Source organism: Anser anser, assembly GCF_964211835.1.
Source record: "Anser anser genome assembly, chromosome: 20".
NCBI classification, from domain to species: domain Eukaryota; kingdom Metazoa; phylum Chordata; class Aves; order Anseriformes; family Anatidae; genus Anser; species Anser anser.
Window position 1 is genome coordinate 3,719,722 of NC_139741.1, and position 21,114 is coordinate 3,740,835.

At 40.1% G+C, this 21,114-nt stretch overlaps 1 protein-coding gene across 1 annotated transcript; it reads right to left on the reverse strand.

Annotated features, from left to right (window-relative positions):
* Positions 1 to 3,110: 3,110 nt before the first annotated feature.
* RAD51C (RAD51 paralog C) lies at positions 3,111 to 21,060 on the reverse strand. Its single transcript, XM_083806321.1, has 9 exons — positions 20,887 to 21,060; positions 19,629 to 19,887; positions 19,266 to 19,432; positions 18,269 to 18,402; positions 15,670 to 15,801; positions 13,345 to 13,411; positions 9,729 to 9,789; positions 7,073 to 7,133; positions 3,111 to 3,427 (listed from the first exon to the last, which is right to left on the reverse strand). Exons 1-9 carry the CDS (start codon positions 21,002 to 21,004, stop codon positions 3,326 to 3,328), a joined length of 1,101 nt encoding a protein of 366 aa, XP_083662447.1. The 5' UTR covers positions 21,005 to 21,060; the 3' UTR covers positions 3,111 to 3,325.
* Positions 21,061 to 21,114: the final 54 nt, after the last annotated feature.

Below are 21,114 nucleotides of genomic sequence, written 5' to 3' on the forward strand. Positions count from 1 at the left end.
GCAGCCCTATGACACTGCCAAATTCAGCAGCCGGTGGTTTGCATCCCCCTACAGCAGGGTGGCTGCACTTGGAATGGTTGGCAACAGTAGGTTAACTTCTCCTTCTGTAAGGAGAAGTATTATTTCCCTTATGTATTCTGTTGTAATATTTGTGATACTGCAACGTATGTGCTCTATTTATTTAATTTCCCTCATGGTACTCAGTTGTAGGACAAGAAAGCATCAAACCATACCTTGTAACTTAAACACATTTCATATAAAATTAATACACGTTAAAACAGCATAATATTGCTTAATGTGCCTTTTCAAATAATTATGATCCTGATCGTGAGACAATCACTTCTGGGAAGCTGGAACACAGTGACTTGTCCTTCCAACTTACATATATTTTTTGCTCAGAAAAAGGATGGAGTTACAAAAGCAGGCAGTAAGGATTTCAACTTTTGTCAATAATCCATTAAATGTCTTAGAATAAATCTCCTTCTAAATTTAGTCCCCCCTCTTCCCCCCAAAGTAACTGAAATTCAACAGCAAAATAGATGCTATATTTTAAATATTTTTTTCTGAACACTGTATTTGACATCCAGGTTAGCAGCTGAGCCTCCTTCCACATCAGTCAACCTGTTGGTAATTCACTTTAATACAAGACTGAACACATAACTTGAACCTTGGCTACACCTTATTTCCTTCGGTTAAGCTATTTCCTCTTTGGGTTTTCTTAATCTTATTCTACTTGGAAGTTAGTTGGTTTCTCAGTGTTTCGTAATGGAAAAGGCACAGAACACATAAAATCAGGAAGAAATAAATTGTTATTTTTCCCTTTCCAAACTGAAGAGTTTCAAAGTAGGATTCTAGGCTTGAGAAGCAGCCCATCCTAACCACAGATTGTTCTTCTTGCCAAGTCTTGTGGTGGATACTGTGTTCTTGTTGTGGTGACAGAGGAGGTTCCTACACCACACGTAAATGTCAACCTTACAAAACTTAATGATATTAAACTCAGCGTGACAGTGAAAGCCGTTGCCTTTCAAAAAAGTGGAACTTAAGCAACAAACCAAATGACCTATTTTATTTTTGACTCAGTGCTATGAAGCAGCTAGTTAGAATTGCACTTTTTGTGCAGTCATAAAATTGTCTTCTGCCACTCACTGTTGTGCACTGATGCTCTGAAATGCAAGAGAATTCTAGGTACGTGTAAGAAAATATCAACTTGCCATGGAAAATTTATTGGTGAAACAGTGGTCAAATTCTTTCTTTATATGCAGTTCTAAGCCTAGAACAGCTTCCTTGTCTCCAGCAGATGAGAACAAAATCTGGCTCATTTAATCTAATTTTGTCTCTGCCAACAGATCCTTCTCTCTAGTTCTGGTCTGCAGAGCTGATTTTTATTTTTTTATATACATATATATACACACATAAAACCTCAGCATAGACAGCTTCCAATATTTCTTTTAAAGGTTTTATAACTTCCACTGTTAACCAGTAACTACTCTTTTGTTTGTTTGATAATGACATCTAGAATATTGAAGATCTAACATTTACTCAGACAAAATGATCTGTCTTGGTGTAAAGGATCAGCATCTCAGCTCGGGCTTCTGGACAGTACACTACTAAAAACAAAATAAAAAGCAGAACAGTCAGCTGAAATTAATAGTGTATTGGAGACATCCTTATTCTCCATGCACATGGAAGGGCGTGCTGAGCATATTAATTCAGAAGACAATAAATTGACAGAAATGGATTTTTCCATAAATACCAAACATGCTAGATGGCAGCTATCACTAGTAACCGGCAGTGCTTCTTAAAATATCGCCACAACATTCTTAATGGATGGTTTTCCTTGTGGCTACGTAAGCATGTGTACTGTGCTAGCTCCCCCCTCCTGCACTGCGCTACGTAGGAAGCTATTATTCCCAAATGGAGCGTTTGCTTGCTGACATCACATGCAGTAGGACCCTTTTGTTTGCCTGTGTCTCCTGCATTGAAATGTTTGTCTGAGTCACAAATCCTGCCGTTTTTCTTCCTCTGTCATGCTTGCTTGAGAGCTTCTCCCTGACTCATGGTTTTTAAATTTTGATAGAGCCCAGTTTGGTGTATGGCAACTGACTACTTTTCCTTTTAATATTTTATTATGCAAATTATATCTAAATACTATAATGATCTAAAAATCACTGCCACTTCCTTGCAGCTTTTTAAATGGAGAGGTTTTGTGACTCAGATTCAGCACTGAGTTTTGTTTTAAGGCAAAGGCAGTTTAGCATTACTAAATTAAAAATTAAAGATAGTGACTCCCACAACTTGAATTTTCCATTTAGTCTGCTGGCTGAGTTTCCTCAGCTATAACATTATCAAACTGTGCCAGAAAGGGGTCATATGTGTGCATGTGTACAAACAAACACTTCTCACAATTGAAGTAATTACTGTTTTGCACTGTAATACCTTTCTTCTCCTCCAATAATCTCATCAATTTGTTCTCTATTAATAAAAATGTACAAATCCCTGCTGTATTTTCAGTGGACACTCATTAATTTGGTTTAGAGTGTGGAGCTGCTAATATATTGCTGGTGTCTAAGAAGCCCACGTCTCCTCTCTGTTAAATGAAAGCCACAAACAAAACAGACTCCAAATGCACAATTTTCATTCTGAATGCTTTGGTGAAAGGAGAAGCTAAGGGCTAGGCAGCAGTTTGGCTCAAACAATGGTAAACATTCTCACTTACCCAGATAGGAACATATGGATTAAACCTTTTGTCCTTCAAATCTAGTCTTTTGTCTCTATCGTTACCACTACAAGATAAATGAGAAGTTCAAAACAGTGCTTTGGCTGCCCTTGATCAAGGACTTTGCAGCAGGTAAGGGCTAATGCCCCAATCTGGCATAGCATTTAGGCATGTACTTATCTTAGAGCATCTATCAGCAGCTCCACAGCTTTTTGCCCTGGTTTGAGGCATGTGAGCAGATTGCTGTGTGAAGCCTTGTTAAAATTCAGAGGCACACAAAAACAGATGAGTGATCAAGAACTGTGTCATTAAACATACTGCACTAGATGCTCGCATTGCCTTTTTTTTTTAAACTCAAAGTAGTTGTATTCTCCATCTCAAAAAAGCAGAAGCCTTTTATTATATAAAAAAGATTTTATTATAAAATTATGCCATACACAAAGGAGTTTTCTGCCACATAAATTTTCATATTGTAGTTTTAACATTAAAATAATGTCCAAAAGCAGGAATTTAAGTTAAAGAGTCTCTCAGGCTACCTCTGGTTGCTTGTTCTCTGTGCAGCTGTTCTCAAGTAGCACACCTTTTTGTATTCTCTCTTTTGAATCACGGTTATTTTTCCTCTTCTCTTCGTGGCCGTTTGCGAGGGTTCATTTCAGTACTTTCCGTGTTTTGGGTGACAGCTGGAGGCTGCACATCTCGGAAGCCATGAGGCTGTAATATGTAAGTAAGATCATGTGATATCACTTCTATGGATATAAAGCGTGAGTAACTAGTTCCCAGAAGATCAGAATAAGGAAGGCATGATGCTATCGTTTATTTTAGCTGAGTAGCTACAGAATGTTTATAGACCAGGCTAAGCTCAGAACTGAAAGGTTTTCAGCACACATACTGACTAATAACTGCCTCTCCTGGTTTTACTTTTTAAAGATACTTTCTTTTCACCAGTGAGGCTAGCATTTTCATTTTACCATTAATAACCCCTATGACTGCAAAGCAGTGCTTCTCTGTAAATTAACTTATTCTGTCTATTTATTTAAATTAAAAGCCAAATCCTTCAGCCCATATTCAAGTCAAACTCCCACAGAAGCAAGATGACTGCTGGATTATTAATCACCTCAGCCATTTTCAGAAACAACACTGAAAATCTCCAAGACCTAGGGTATTTTTGCTTCATGCATCTATTTAATGAACTGAAAACATTGATGAGACATTTTAAGAACAGTGTATCTGAATCAGTCTTTCCAGACTGCAGAGAGTGTCCCAGCATAGTGATTTATGGGACACAATGGGCTGAGAACCTTTAACTGCCAAGAACTAAACGTAGAATTGAAAACTAGATGCTGCTACCCAGTAGAAAGCTTAAGGTGGTCTAATTTGCTCAGTAACACTGGTATTTTCTGTTGCATTAGCTCACAGTTTGATGATATTAAAAGATATTAAAATATGAAAGATCTGGAAAAATTGGTTAGTTAAATGTCATCAATTATCACATAACATTGAGATGTTATATGAAGCCTGAAACTGTCTTTCCATCTCCAAATGCTGTGTAGGGAGCTCTGCTGACAGCTTGGTGAAGGACTCTCACTACAGACTTAAGACAGGAAAAGGTGCTGAACAGAAAAAGAAATTGTTTTGGGGATCCTAAACGCCCAGGTAGAGACAAGGAGGGGATGACTGTTTCAGGAAGGCTGGCACTTCAGGTTAGTGCAGTGTGAAAAATCAGCTAGAATTACTATCAAACATGTGACTTTTTTTTTTTAAATATAAAATGCCAATGTGTCCCACACCAAGATTAAGCCAAGACAAAACCAACCAAAATGTTTTGCTTAAATCTCTTATCTCTATATTTCTATTTCTAAATACCTCAGTCTGCTATTTTTTTAAAGGAACAAACAGCTAGAGTGCCACAAGGGCAGAACTTGTGCAGTCCCTCTATTTTAAGCAACTCAAGTGTTATTCTAAATAGCATAATGGGGAATCTTCACGTTTAGTGTTTCACTGCTGCTTGCATCTAATCTTTGCCATTTCCCTTAGGCACAAAGGTGGATCAAAGCCAAGAATCCACTTAATCCAGCATGCCAGACTCTCGGTAAAAGCATTCCAATGGCTGTAAAGGCCAGGACATGATGGAGTAGGCTGCTTAGTATGGATGTTTTGCATTCAGTTAAAGGCATGTATATACTAGACACAGCCTCTCTCCAGTGAAAAAGAAAATAAGAATTTTGTATGCATATGCAAAGCCTGATAGTCATCTTTATATGGGGAGAACACGGCTAATAGAACTAGGGTTTTAAAAGGGCCACTTGGACCTATGTAGATTAGACTTGTTACTGTCATTTTGGTTGGTCTTCAGTGTCTCCTGGAGTCCACAGACTGCATCAAGACTGACAAAGATAGATGGTGTTATGACTTGAAAGGTAAAGGTATTCTCATTGTTAGTCTGGCAGACTCTCCAAATTTCAGGGCAATACCAACAGTTCCTACCCAGAATACAGATTCTGTGTCTCTGTCTTTCATGATCCAATAATCAGGTCATACTACTTGGGAAATTTAGCTCATCTGATTCACCTGTTTACTCCCTTGTGCTTAAATCAATTCACATTTCTTATTCTGCACTTAAGAATGAATCTTTATCAGCCTGTGAAAAATATTATTTAATTTGGTAGGTGTTTCACAGCTTCCACACTTGCTCAGACTGGTGACCAACACTTGGAAAAGAACTAGAGCTCAGGCACTAAGGTACATACTTCTCAGTCAGAATACAGGCACCGAACAGTTTGGTACTTTTGACAAACTGGCTATCTAATTTGCACTGAAATTAACAGCATGTATAAGCCTAAGCATCTTGGAGGATCTGAGCTTCTTGAATTTATATTTTTTTGTATGCTGGTTATAGATGTATGCACACACAGATGTGCTAGCTTGTTATTTGGAAGCACTGAACACATATTTACATCTTCCAGTTTAACTACTGAGATGGGAATGAGAAACAATAACAGCAGTTACTATTAGACCTGAATTTCATGAAAGAAACAGGGATAATACATTTTTTTTACTTAGAGAAACAGTCTGCTGAAGCAGCTCAACAGGATTAAGGGAAAAAAAAACACGGGGATAATCTGAAGTTTTAACTAATCTTTGATTAGGATGTACACTCAACTGTATTTCAAGATAGTGTGCATTCACATGGATGAAGAGAGCATAGCTGTTTTATAATATGTATAAAGCTGAAAAGGCAATTAAACTAAGATAAAATCCACTTGTTTGGCAGCTGGAGAGAGAGGGCTGCGCAGTTGCTTCACATGATCTAAACAACCTTAGGATGTGTTCCCATTTACCCTTCCAGTCTTTACAGAACTAAAAAAAAAATAACATATATGTGGTATTTCATCTATCCAGGTGAATATATTTAGAAGTAGGGAAAAAAATCAGATTTCTGTTCAATAGTTTGAAGACCTCATTTTATGGCAGCATTAAAATCTGCAGGAAATGCTATGGCAACGTGTTTCCATGAGGACACACAGCAAATAGTTATGGCATGTACCTATGTATCTGACATTTGAAGATATAAGAGTTGAGTGCTTGTTTTTTAACCTATAAACAGTTTAGACAATATATATTCTCATTAATATGCATCTAAGCACTCCACAAAAGAAAATCACAGAATTTACCTAGGACTGAATAAGAATTCCAGCTGGAAGCTCATCATTTAATAGTGACAGAAGAAGAAAATCTGTAGGTACTGGCTGGTCATAAGGTCACCAGTAGGACGGAGCTACAAAAGACCTAAGTACAACCTATGTTATATCAGGCAATGTACTTAGAGCAGAGATGTGGATATATGTATGGCATAAAGCATTGCTAAGGCCTCTGGAACACCACATCTGATGCTCACTCTTGTCCTAAAAAAATACATTCAGACTGCAACAGATGCAGAGAAGAGCCACTAGGGAAACAAACAATCTGACAAGAGAAAAAGCAGCCTGGCTTGCTGAGGTCTCCTGAAAGGAAGGCTTAGAGTGCAAGACTGTATTCTGTAATCGCACATAGGCCAAGAGTTAACATCAAGGGCAGATAAACTAAGCAGCAATAGCATAAGAAGAGATGGATACATGTTGCCTGTAAATTTGATCTTGAAATCAAAATGTTTTAACTCTTAAGAGTAGTAACATGCTGGAACATTTTTCTAAAAAGAAATATTCGTTAACCTGGAGACATCCCAGTATTGCTGGCTGCCTTCACAAGTAAGCTGAAAGGCAACACTAAGAAAGCAAGCTGCATTCTCAGATTTGTCTGTATCTGAAAAGTTATTTACATCTAACACTTCTGTATCTCCATCCCAAAAGCAATACTAACTGTAATGGTATATGGTATGGTTGACTCCTTCTGGCTCGGTGATTTGTACAACGTTGCCAACCTGGTTAAACAAAAACAGATAATTATTATCAGTGATACAATAATACAAAATTGCAAGTAACCAAATGATCAGACCCAAGTTTTCCCACAATCATGGGGTAGGTGACCAGTGGAATTCTTATGTGTGTATTTTCATATAGGTCATATAAATTGTGGATGCCAAAATCCCATCCCTGTGTGACCTGTCAGCTCAAATACAATACAGACCTGCTAACAAAGAACGACTAATTAGTCTTGCTTCATCACAGTATTTCATCACTTTTTTGGAACAATATTAATTCTGAATTAATTTCAAATGCCATTTTATTAAAATGCAAACAAAAAAGGTCTTGAGCACAATTCTTTCCTATTGCATTAAGCAATCATTTGTTGCTTCACCTCTGAAGGTTGGGAGATACTCTCAAGAATTCAAAAACTTTCTGGGAGTTTTTTTCCTAGGTATTTCACAAGGCTGTCAATAGAACCTAGTAGATGAAGAATGAGAACAAAACATTCTATTTCTAAGCCTGACCTTGCCACTGACATACAGCATAACTTTGAGTAAATCATTTCTCTTGTATTTCTGCCTTAACACTATTTTGATTTTTTTCCATTTAGATTCCAAGCAATGTATCTTGATTTCTGCTTATGCAGCACCTAGCCCAATAAGTGCTTGTATAACACAGACTCAAGATTGCAAAACACCTCAACAGCAAGAGATTTTTCAACCAGTTCCAGGGCTGCTAGTCTGCGCCATGCCCACCTGCCCAAAACTACACTTATGCAAAGCCAATTCAGAAAGTGTTCTCTCTGTTCCAGGACAGCCTACCAAGGATCTTGTTAATTATTTTTTTTTCCCCCTCCCTGAGGTGCCATTCTATTAGAGAGCACGTAATTACAGCCTGAGGAACACTGCCACTTCATATTAGCTACGCAGGGAATTCCTCAGAACATGTAAGTGGTGGGTTACACTTTACAAAACAGCCTAAATCTGAAGCTGTAGCAGCCATGCTTTTACAAGCGCTCAGCTGGAGCTCTGCTGCATACCTCTGACTCAACAGGATCTTTCCTCACAGCACTGAGAACCCTTGTAATTAAGCTCTGACACATTTCCAGTAGTAGAGAGAAAGAAAGAGACAGGTATCACATTTAGTCAAAGCACAGTAAAATAATAATAATAAAAAAAGAGACAAATGGATTCTCTAATGGTCATCTTTGCACCTCAATAACCTAATATAAAACCAAGAACAACAAAACCACTATGGATCATCAGGTACAGGTAACTTATGTACAAATGCAACAGAAGCCAGCTACTTCTGCTTTTTACAGATATGCAGTTGTAATCTAAATTGTTATACTTCCACAGGCCCTGCTCCGCATTAGCTGCATATTTAGTGCAGTAAATAAAACACGTTTGCGTATCTTTGGCTTTCTTTCTGGAACCTATACCTCCATATTTCCTCGCTCTGTTGCAGAAGGAAAAAGAAGCTCTTCACTTCTGATATACAAAATTAACTTTTGTTCATTCTGCAATCATCATGTTGATGCAACTTCTCCCTTATAAAGGCTGTTAACTAATCAGTGTTAATTTAATTCAAAATTAAACAGACAGCTGTAATCATTCTGCATTGCCTTCAAACTCAGAATTTGAAAAACAAAATTCCGTAAGAAAATGTCACAGCATTTCTCTTTCAAGTTTAACAAGCAGAACTATGCACTACAACACTCCAGCAGCATTTTTGTACATTGTTTGCAGAAGATTAGGGAATTGAACCAAGCCTTCTAAGTCTCAAGTTGCAGCACTGTGACACTATACACAAGGCAAATTCAACTGTCCAAGAAATAGAAGTGAGCTTGCAATATAGAAAGAACCAGGAAACAAAGCAGACCTCACTGCAGCAGACGGAACTTTATACTGTTTTTAGAAGGGTCATCTTCACTCCTTTGGGCTTCTAAAATCATCTTCCATAGGTCCACTCTGTATCATAAGGCAGCTCTTTCCAACCCTCTACAGCTCACTGTAACTTAGTATTTGCATAACTGTCCAGTTTTTCAGAACCATCCTGCCACATTTAAAAGTGGAAAGGTCCAACAGCTGCCACTGAGGCTAAGGGGCCTCTGTTGTGTCTTCGTGAGAGTTAATATGCAGGTGGAACGCTTTCTTTGGCATCAAACAGATTTATACTGACCGGGGCCTAAAAGACTGAAGCAAAGAAATTCTACTCCCTGCTTGCAAAGTACACACAGCGAGAATGAATTTTCAGGAAAGCTCACAAGTCTGTGACAGAGACAAGCTGTAATTTATTTATTTTTTTAACCTAGTCACGAGATCCTGAATTCTTGGGTCTAAGGAACTGCTATTAGGCTATTTTGATCAGACATGGCACGGCACTGCAACAAGCTGACCATATTAAAAAGGAGAAGCAGAACAGTTCAGTGACACCATCTTAGGTTGAACTAGATAGTTCTTAAGCCTCAATAGCCTGGGTCATAGAAGACCAAGGACAAAAGTCAAATTCAAAACCCTGCTTGGCAACTAGAGCTGGTTTGAAAAGACTCTGAAATGTAACACTTCTCAGTATTACTATGCACCTTACTGGCCTACACTTTCACTTACCTCTGACTTTTGTCCCAGTGAAAGATTAAACGCACCGTAGCAGCATGTCCCCAGCTTTCTCCTGGGTAACACAAAATGACAGGCCATTTTATTTATCTCCTATAAAAGCAGCAGCATCAGTAAATTGAACTGAAATTAGACCAGTCTTCCAAAAAAAAAAAAAAAACAAAAAAACACCACGAGTAAACCGTATATACTTTTCTTGTAGTAACGAACCACATCTTTTTCATATGTGCAAGGATTTCACAACTACTGTATCAAATATACTGAGACAATGAATAACCCATGTACTCCACTGTATTTTATAGGAAGTTTGATGCAATATTTTTTGTATTTGCAGGAATTTTTTTAATAAAGGATGGGTACTAGACAAATCTTGAAAACAGAGGCAGTAGGAAGAAAAGATTTTTCTAATTACTACTTAAGAAGTCTAATGGGTATGTCTTAATCCTACTCTAAGATTCTGATATTCTGTCTCTTAGGCGTAATTATAAGCAAACATCACTCCCTTTGGGATACATGCTTTGGGAGAAAGTCAATGATTATTAAAGTATTAAGGGCCCCTGAAGCAGTCTTCCGTTTCTGACAGAAGAATGCAAAAAAAAAAAAGTGAAGGGAAAAGAAAAATATAAAGAGAACGAAGTTAGGAATGTTACTGTATTTCATGGGAAATTGCCCCACTGTTTTTTCACACCTAGAAAGCTCAGTCAATTTACAGACAGATTTATTTGGTGTTTTTCTTTGTTCATCCCTTCAGTAGTCTGAAGATGGATTAGATTTTAAGAGAATCATTTGGGTTAAGTGCTGCAAGCCTCTCCTATTTACCTGCACACAAGTCTAACTTCTGCAGCACTTACTCATTGGATCTCCATCATGTCGCTAGGCCCACATGCCCCATGTGCTCTGGTACTCATTGTAGCATGGTAAAGAAATAAACATGATTTGGCTGAAGACCTAGGCCTTCTAGGCATCTTGCCAGACCCCGCTCCATGGTATTTGATTTGAGATTTTGGCGACCAGATAACAGTTCTGAGTCAGAGATCAAAACACATTTTACAATGGGTACAAATTCCACACCAGAATGTTTCCAACTCTATCAAATATAAGAAAAGTATGCTACTGTAAAATGACATTTCTGAGTTAAACTGGTTGCAGATTAATATTTGACCTCCTTTCTAAATATATCAAGTAGAAATGTCTAGGAACACCCAGCTTAGCTATCACTAGTGGGAAAGAAAGCTGCCCCTCCATAAAGCTCTTGACTTAATACCTTGCAGCATCTGTGCTTTCTTTCCTCATAATTAAGAACTTCCCTTCTGCTAGGAAGAGGAGTAAGAGTTTAGAGATTAAATGCTTTTGTACAATCTTAGAAATGTCAAGGGCTTACAAATCAATGGGGGAAAAAATATGTAGGGGAGGCAACAGGATTATTTTCACATGGGGTTTTGCTCCTGACCCATTCCTAAATAGTTTCTTTGGCTACAACCAAGCATAGCGGAGTATAAGGTTCTTTAGCCTTTACGATGGGGCTGTTGAAATAGCATCCTTTCAGAAAGGGTCATAAAAGTCACACTGTAATCCAACAGCTCAATACTTGCACTGAGTCTATAGAATAAATTCACATCAAATTGAAAACAGCTTTGTATCATTCTGAAATACTCAACTTGAGATATTGCTGTTTAGAATGAACAGAACATCTCCTTGCTTGAATATTTTACCAGCTGCTACAAACCCTCAATTTTGCAGGAGCACATACCATTTAGTTCAACAATACCATGTGGTTACACACACTCTGGTGAGAGTCACAATCAGTTTATGGTCAATAGGAGGTTATGTCAAATTAAATGTTTGTAAAAAGTAAAAATATGCACAAGACAATACGCGATGCCTTTGAATTATAGCCTGCTCTGAATCCTTTCATATTCTTTATTGTCCCTACGATTTAATAAACAGAATAGCTCTCAAACATTGCTGGCTATTTAAAAAGGACAGAATCTGTTAGCTTTAATTCAGTTTATAGCCAGAAAGGCTGCCAAAAATAACTAATACATCAGAGAGCAAGAGGCAAAAATGACAAAAAGGGTCAGATACTGAAAGCTGGTGCTTTATCTGCATGCCTCAGCTCAGAGTTCCACATTCTCCAAGGAGATGATCTGTATTTGTTCATCTTATCTTACATCTGTGCCTAATGGTTCAATGCCTGTACAGACACTGAGAACATCTTTGCCTTTGTACTGTCCCCTTTCTCTCCTTCCCCTCCAGGACAAGGGGTTCATTACTTAGTTCACAGAAACTGAAGCTGTGGTCAGAGAATTTGTGCCCTTTCACTGCATCACAAAATAATGTGAAGTTACGACCTGCAAGAAGAAAAAGCTCAGCATTTAACTCTTAATTTGTCCAAATCTCTACTTCAGAAGAACTGTTCTATTTTCCCCTGTGACCAGGGAGAAAGTCCAGCAGAAGAATCTATACGAGGCATTCTGCTCATTACAGGGTGAAATGGAAGCCTGTAAAAAGAACACTTAAACACACTATGGGCAGGCTGTAATTGAGGATCCCACAAAGAGCTCCCCTCTACATCATAACTGCAGAGAGCAATGGGTAGACAGTTCCAGCCATGCACCAAATAAGAAACACCTTTGCAAATAAGCAATAGAAACACGTTCAAGGGTAATGGCAAAATAAACAATTTAAATTTCTTTGGAGAGGCAGTGAATGATTCTCAGGGAATTCAGGAAATTGGAGTGTATTTTGAGGTATGCAGCCACTAGGCTGTGGACACGTGTTCTTGTTAGTGCTTTAACCTGGTCATCACCACCTCCGTGCTAGAGGTTTAATGCTCCCACCTCCATCCCTACATTCTTTGTATGATCACTCACTAGACAGTTTAAACCTAAATTACCTGATTTACCAGCAGCTTACTACTTAAATAGCTGAAGCTTACCTGGCCCACTTTTGGCAGAAATGGATTGGGAGACAATCACATAAACAGCTCAGCCAGCATAAAGGATGAGGCAGTGACCTCCAGCAGGAGTAGTGGCCTCCTTAGCTGACACAGCTGCAGCTGGAACAGAGGTACCTCCACAGCCTGAGATCCTCAGGGGAAGGCTGCATCACACTAGATGCAGGTCTCAATCTAGTTACTCAGGCTGTTCTTAGCACCATGTGCTTCCCCTTCAAGGGCGATTCAGTCTGCTTAAGGGATACCGATAGGTGTAGTAATACAGAGTTAAGTATTAAAAATTGTTTCAAAAGGAAAAAAAAAGTCCAGCAACGTTCTCAATCTGAGTTCCTACAATTTTCAAATAACATGACATCTAACATTTGTAATCCCTTTTCAAAAGTGTAACCGTAACTCCAACCTGCGTGCCATGTTTGCATTTAGAACAAAATTTAATAGTTGGTAATTATAATTACAATGCTGACATATATAAGCACTACTGCAGAGTTACCCAATGCTGGCAGTTCCAGATGGGACTAACAGTTTCACCACGGATTCCGCTACTCTGCAGAGATTCAGCAGGCAACTTCATTTCCTTTGCTCACGATGCCAAAAGAAAAGAAGTCATACATTGAAATATTAACTCAGTTTTCAACTCACAAGCTAAACACCTACCTAAAGCAGGTACCAATGTGGACTGGCTTTGTCCAATCCTTGTTGTCATTTGGTTTGTCAGAACTACCTATAATTGGAAACAGAAGCAAACAAACAAAATTTCCAGAAAAGCAGCATACTAGTGGGAGGGAAGGGCAGGGATTTGTAAAAAGCTTTTATTGATAAAGTAGTTACTTAAGCAAAACTCTTGCCAATGGAAACGAAGCAGTGTGTTAACAAGAAGAAACTATAAAGGTGCCTCATCTTTTCTCAACAACCAAAACAAAATAAGACAAGCCTGCAAAATGTATTTTCAGTGTGCATGAAAGGCCTTTAAGCCTATCATTCAAGACTTAAAAATAAATAAATAAGTAAACAAACTAAATTTCTTCCTTCCCAAGGGACACATATTCTGCATAGCTTGTAGCTTCTACAGTATTTGTACTGAATACTGTTTGGATCAGTATTTAGATGCACATGACTTGTACGAGCCCTCTATACAGAGACAAGAGTTCAGTCACTGTGGCATAAACGAACTTGATGGTGCTGCACAAAGCATGTATAAGTCTAGTGATTAACAGAATTTCTGCACCTTGTAGTCTAAAAATGCGCAAGAGGGTACAATACAAAGCAGAATGAAAGTGAACAGACAGAGCGGGGGAGTGTTTTCGCAGCACAAATCACTCGTAGGAGGTTCACAGACAGTCTAGGTTAGATCTCTGGTAGAAATGGGGGTGGGTGAGACAGAAAAGAGCCAGGAATATTAATTGCAAAGTTCATTAAAAATGAAAAATAAAAAAAAAGTACCTATCTTAAACCTTATGGATTTTCATTGTTTGACACGCTGTATGACTCTTACTTGAACAGGTAGAAAAGCACACTAGAGCAAGCAACTCCACTAAGCACAGGGGGCACACGCTAAAACTCATCATAAATGGATGACAGCAGCCCCCCCAAGGCTCCCCACCTCATTGCTGGAGAAGGGCTGCTCTGGACATCCCAGCATAACCCACTGAGTTCACCTTTACAAACTCAAGAAAATTACCTTCCTGCCATTCAGAGCATTCAGATTGCCCAGCTCTGCTGCCAGTCAAGCAATTTCTGAATTTATTTCCATGTAGCTCGCAAACAGTCTAACTCAAAAAACTAACAAGAAGGTCACTGAGTTAAACCAATTCTGAGGCTCTGTGATTGATCACTTTTTTTTTTTTAATCAAGTGTTTATTTAACAAGGGTTTGTACTAAACTCCTCACTTTTTCAATAGAAAAAATGTTTCCCTTGACCAAGGGAAAAAACAACTATACAATGACAACCACTCCCTTTCAAGGTCACCAGGTACCCAATTTATGAGCAAAAGCACTCTAACTGGAGGCTGTGCAAACGAAAGAGTCACTTAACATTTGTGTCCCTTGGTGCCCACACCAAAAGGAAGAACCTTTATAATTAATGTCATGGGGGAGAAGGGGTACTCTTTCAGCAGCGAGCACCATCACCTAACCGAGGCAGAACGCAGAGCTGTGCTCCCCCCCTTCCTGCAGCTATCAGAGGAAGCACAAGGGGAGGCTTATTTTTAGCAGTTCCGAACAAAAGCCAATTGCGTGCGAGAGTTGTGGGTGACAAGGAAGCAAGTCACCTGGAAACAGCTACAGTGTTAAGCACCATTTTGAGACCCAGTAAGCTCTAATTCCTGAACAATGCTTTTCTGTGCCGTAACAGACTTGCCAAAACAACTTCTGGAACAGATACAGCTTCTGAGTGCCATCTGCTGGTTACACGGCTGCACACTTGCAGGCCTCCATACTGGCATAAATGATGGAGAAACAATGCCCAGGAAGGAAGCTCTGGGTTTCCATGGGTGCCAAACAGCAAACCAAACTGTAGCTGATAAATTGTTTTTCCTCCTTAAGGACAGATCCTCCGCTGAAACAGTAGTTTATTTTTAAACAAAGAGTAGTTGTAACTGCTAAATATTCTGATGTGTCTTAACGTGTGTGCTTTGGAGGTAGAAGTTACTAAAGAAGCATTCTATTTCCAACCAAATCATGGAAGAAGACGATATGAAACAATAGGAAAAAAAGACACACTACCATTTAATTAAGATTCACAAGATGCTTTTTATTCAAATTTTACTTACTTTGGCAAGTGCAAGCATTTTCCATCTATACAGTTTTGCCTGTGTGATCCATCTATACTTACCAATCAAACTGGCAAACATAATGGCAAAGGACATTCCTGCAGTTTTAATTTGCTGTCTACAGACAATTACAAATCACATTGGTTTAATTCTTTGTAACGTATTTATTCCAAAGTAGCATCTTTTGTGATTTAAGCCTACCCAGACTTACCGCTGATTTATGATCATTCGCTATGATGATCAGCTGTTGCGCCAGACCGTTCAAAAGCCTTGTTCGAAGTGAGAGGTCCTCGAAGTCATGGCGAAAGGGAAACGCAATTCCATCAATTACCACCAGTCGGACCTCAGAACAGAAGAAAAGGAAAAACTGCCATTACTATCCTACAGACTGAAAACAAAGAGCTGCGAGATCTCTTTTTAACAGCTTCAGAATGTTTTATATAAGGTGATAATTTTCTATACTGGCATCCACGAGAGTATCAGATAAAACCTATTGTTATTGCAGACAATCAGCATTGCACAAAGGAGTGTGGGGTAAAGAGCCTCAAGCTCCAAGCACACTAGTATGCTTGCTAAGCGCAGTGCTGTATTATGCACAGAACTGTACTTCAGTCAGCTCTCCCTGAACACTTTATTTCACCTTCTTCCTCAAAAAATAAGAGCCAAACCAAAACTAGAAGACATGCTGTTTGCAGTCACTGTTAAGATCATCACATTCTGAAGGTCCCGTCTATCTCGGAAGCATTCATTTTAACAGATGCTTTAAAATAGTCCAGACGCTATGCAATGGAGCTGAGTATCTGTCCTGCCTGGAGATGCTTTCTTTGCTGAATTATGGCTTTTGTAGCAATCATTAGCTGAGCACAATGCTGCTGCAGGCTCATCGCCCTCAAGACACTACATAAACATTAGTCTGGGATTTTGATTTATACTAACTTAATTTGTTGTAGCTGTTCTGTTGACCCAAATTTGCCTGAAATACAGAAGGGAGATGGATTGCCTTACGGTGTTCACATGTTAAGTTGTTTCTAAAATCTTGGCTATCTGCATTAACGTACAAGGCAACAAACTAGAAACAAGGAAATTCTCATTTTCTGTATATTGATTTAACTCATTTGGTAGAAAGTAGCTTTGTGGCTGGAACATACAAGCCTGCAGCAAACACAGTGAAATGGCCCTGGGGCTCCAACTGAAAAAAAAAATCTTTATTTGAAAAGAACACTGAGTAGTTAGAACTAAAATAAGATATTCTTCTGTTATCATTTTTCTCCTTCCTGCAAATTCATTTCTATGAGCCTGTTCATCTTCGCCGTGTATAATTTTTGACTGTAAGAACAATCAGCTTAACAGTATAAACATGACTCACGTTAAAAGGGAATGTATACATAGTTATGTAACTTGCCTATCAGATTAATATCCAGGTAGGATGTAATTCAGTTTATTTTCTTCCCATTGCACTTGTTATAAAATAGCAAATAACACGGCCTCACTTTGAATGGTTTAAGTCTACTTGAAAAAGCTTGATAACACATACCCTTCACGTCAGTTTTTCTCTGAAAGACCTTAACGAATTGTTTATTATGACAAGGATATTTTCTAACATAGTCTGTTACACAATATTGTTGTTTCTCTTACTCATAGGATCTTAAAGTAATTTGTATTACCCCCGTCTCTCTTTGCGTCCCTTCCTAAAAAAAACTAAAACCTGGAGATTTTCCTGCAGTCCCCAGTCTCAGCTCCAGATCTGCACAGAAGGATCAAACTAATTTTAATGAGAGCTAGATTGCAATGAGCAATCTGTCGAGCCACTTATAGCCTGTCCAAGGAACCACCAGAAGGTCTTATGGTTTTCCTGCAACCTTCAGTATTTCAGGCTCCAGGCCAAGCAGCAATAATCAGCACAGATGGTACCAAAGAACTGCAGCCCAATGTAACTGTGCTAATGAAGCCGTGTTCTTTCCACAAGAGCAAACACAACAGGGCACCGTTAGTACCTGGCAGAGAAAGGGAAATACCAGACTACACTATGCAAAAGTAAGACTCCCATCTGTGCTTTCAAGATCACAGCTTCCAAAAATGGAAATGATATGCAAAAAACAATTTAACTAAACAACACTGATTTATGCTCTGTTGCAATGAGGCACAGGTCTTCTTCCCCGAATCCTGCTCAGGAGTGATCTGCTGTGTAGAATCTAGAAATCTGGAAGGGAGGTGGAGAAAATATGCCTTGCAATAGCATTTCACTAAGAACTAGATGCTAGGCAACTTTTTGGCTGTAATCCACCCAAGAGTTAAGCTGCAGGCTCTCGTTGCTTGTAGCAACAGAAGATGTACTGGAAAGAAGTTACAGTCGCTTTCTGGATGCCAAGATGTGCAGGATGCTTCTGGTCCTCAGTGATCTTCTAGGGAGAAAAAACTGGCACTAGGTCCTTCTGATCCCCCTGCACAGCAGTCATCACACACACGCACTGAGCTCAGACACCTGCAAGGCAGTTGTGTGATGATTCCTAACTCAGTGCTCATGGAAATGTAACCTTTGTGGCAACATAGGTCCAGTACCCTCGCCTTAAAATTGAGATTGAGAATGGTGGCAGCATTGGTAGCAAAAGGTAATTACTTTCAGGAGTAATCGGGACAGGAATGAAAAGCAAACAAGCTTTACATTTGTACTCTGGCATCAGACAGTATATTACTGCCAGCCAAGCTGATGAGGTACCAGCATGGTACTCTTATTATACCAGAGAGTATCCCTGAAATTTTTTAGTGCGAAAATGAGTGTTATCTTCAGGAAAGTCTGCAGTAACTCTTACCTTTGAATGCTCTGAAAGAAAGTCTGGGAGCAGGTAGACCTGTGCTAGAAGCTCTATGTAGTCACGGCAACGGAAGTAATATATGTGAGAAAGGATACTTTCAAGAGAAAAAGTCTCCAAAGCCTTTTGATGATCTGGGAATAAATAGATGAATAACTGAGTCAGAAATCTGCGCTAGTGCATTGCTACTATCGTCATTCCACCATACTATGCCTTCCACATACAGCAACAACAGCAGCAGACACCCCAGAAACTTTGTTAAGAGAAACAGTCAAGGTAAAGAGTGTGGAATACGTCTTCCATCTGGCTGGAAAGTCAGAGAGGTAGCGAGCAGATGCTATCTCAGCACTTGCACGTGGGTACACTGGAACCTCCAAGGGAGTGTGCCAAAAATGAAAAATTAATTTCTGAAAAAGAACTTTTCCTGTAAATCATTTTCAAGCCAGAACACCACTAGAGGACAACAGTGAGCATTAATCATGCATTGTTTAATGTACAGGAAGTAGCCCATTTATCTTGGGCTAAAAGTGTCCTTCCATCCTTGTTCAAGCACCGTTCAGCCATGCTGCCTTAAGAAATTCTGCCTTTTCTCTTTTTCCTCAGCTGCTCTTCCTGTCCCTGCACTGCAACACCTTATCCTTCAGTTTTCCCGGCAGAGCTGTGTTTGCTTTTGCTGTAAATTCAATCACTAAAGTGATCCGTGTTTAAAAAAGATAAATCAAGATCCCTAAAACAAACAAAAAATGCCAACGAATCATCAATCAGAAAAAAAGTTATTCTTAAACTAGATCAGCTCAGCCTGCAGCATGGCCCCAGTCACAGTGACGCAGTTCACGGTCTCATACATAGCGGTGGAAGTAAAAGGCTGGCAGCAAGAACTGCTTGAGCCAGCACTGCTGCTGAAACTCTCAAACTGTAAAATATCAGCCTATGAGACACCAGTTTCACTCAGATCCCTGCCTACTAGACAGAAAGAAACATGTCACAGAATCATTACCTTCTTCTTGATGAGCTTCAGCAATTAGCCGGCAATGCTGCACACAGGCGGCTGCAATATCCGCTACTCTGTCTACCATAAAGCTTCCTTCGGTGTCAATGAACACTGCTTCTCCACAGACACCCCCGAAGCATTCTGGAATCTGTACGTCTACCGCCAGCTGCATACTGACGCGGGAAACAAAAACAAACACGTTCGTTACGAGCATCTTCCCTCCTCACTACATTTCTGCTGAGGAATACGTGGAACAGGAAGGCGCCTAGCCATCATCAAGCTGCGTAATGATCACAACTCTCATCATAGTTAAATTCAACAAAGAAAAGTGATTCTCAGTTGCACAGAAGTAATCTAAAAATAAAATACCATAGCTGTGTTTTCCCAACACCAGGCGCTCCACAGACCTCAGTGATCTTTGTCAGCTGCACGCCACCTCCCAGAATATTGTCTAGGGCCGAACAAAAGGTGATGATGAAGCCCTGCGCCTGCTCTTCCTCCAGAAGTTCCAGCGCTGTGCACTTTCTGGTGGTGCCAGCTCCCCCAGCAGTCCTTGCTGCATCGCCAGAACATTCCTGCCTTACAACCTGTAACGCCTCCAGTGCCTCTTCTTTGGAGATTCCAATTTCTAGAAGAGAAGTTATTAATTCTTTTAATGTAATAGTGCACAGAGCTTGCCAACATCTCTGGAACCAATGACCTGATTTTCAAAGGAACTGATTTTCAAAGCAACTCGGAGCAATGATGCAGCGGTGGCAATAAGCACTGTGCAAATAAAAAGCCCAGAGCATTGTTCACAGACATGGTCAGGATCTGGGAGAGCAACGCACCTATTCTGCACTGAATGCACCGCTAAGTTAACCTCATCTGAAGCAAAGAAGGCCCTGAAAAACTAAGTCAGGCTGCAGACTGCTAAGTGGTAGTGACACCTACTGCTGGTATCGTGAGTACTCGGGGTATTCTGGGGCTGAGCACCTCCACACCTTATTTTTAGATGTGAAACAGACCTAGGAACAGAAGTGAGGCAGCACAAGCGTGCGCGTGTACATCTTTATATATGGGTAGGCCAGGATCTGGTTACTTCACTTTGATCTTCCAGGTAAAACTACTACAACGGATCATCATAGATAGGAAAATTTCTAATAATAAAAATCCTGATGCACTTCTTACAAGGGCTGTGCAAATCATATTGAAATATGATTTGTAAAAAAACCAAACAACACAGCTTCCTAGCTGTACGTGTTATTTTCTTCTGTTTAAAACAAAACAGCTTCCTAACTGTTTATGTTAGTTTACTGTGTTTAAAAGGTGCAACAGGGGAAGTTATTGAGAGGGAATATTCTGAATTTTTAGGGTCCCGTTTGTATTTATCACTCAACTTTTTTGTAATTTTATTTTATTTTTTGAAATGAGAGGGAACTTTTGCCCGTTTTCTCCCTTAGAAGTGTTGAAGTCCCCAAACACTTCGCCCTTCCCCGGCCCCTCAGCGCGACTCCTCAGGCAGAACCGAGCCCCGGCGGCCCCCAGCAGCCCCCACCTCACCCCCCAACACCCGGGCCCAGCCCCGTACCCCCCCGGAGGCTCCCCGGGGCCAGGCCGGTCCCGGTCCCCGTCCCCGTGCCGCTACCTCTGCTCAGCCCGCACGGCCCGGTGTCCAGCAGCTCCTGCGCCGTCTGGAAGCCGGCAGCCACCAGCCTGGCCCGCAGCGCGGGACCCAGCGGCAGGCTGCCCACCGCCCGCTGCATGCCGCCCCCCCCCCGCCGCCACCGGGCCGCGCTAGGCCCCGCCCGCAGGGGCGCCCGGAAACGCGGAGGAGGAGGAGGAGGAGGAGGAGGAGGGAGGGGACTGCGCATGC

Excerpts from the sequence above, each read along its gene's own strand:
- RAD51C (XM_083806321.1), bottom strand. The coding sequence starts at position 21,004 with ATGCAGCGGGCGGTGGGCAGCCTGCCGCTGGGTCCCGCGCTGCGGGCC. Across the intron at positions 19,888-20,886 it reads GCCGTGCGGGCTGAGCAGAG|AAATTGGAATCTCCAAAGAA; the intron begins GTAGCGGCACGG and ends CTTCTCTTCTAG. Across the intron at positions 18,403-19,265 it reads TGAAGCTCATCAAGAAGAAG|ATCATCAAAAGGCTTTGGAG; the intron begins GTAATGATTCTG and ends ATTTATTCCCAG.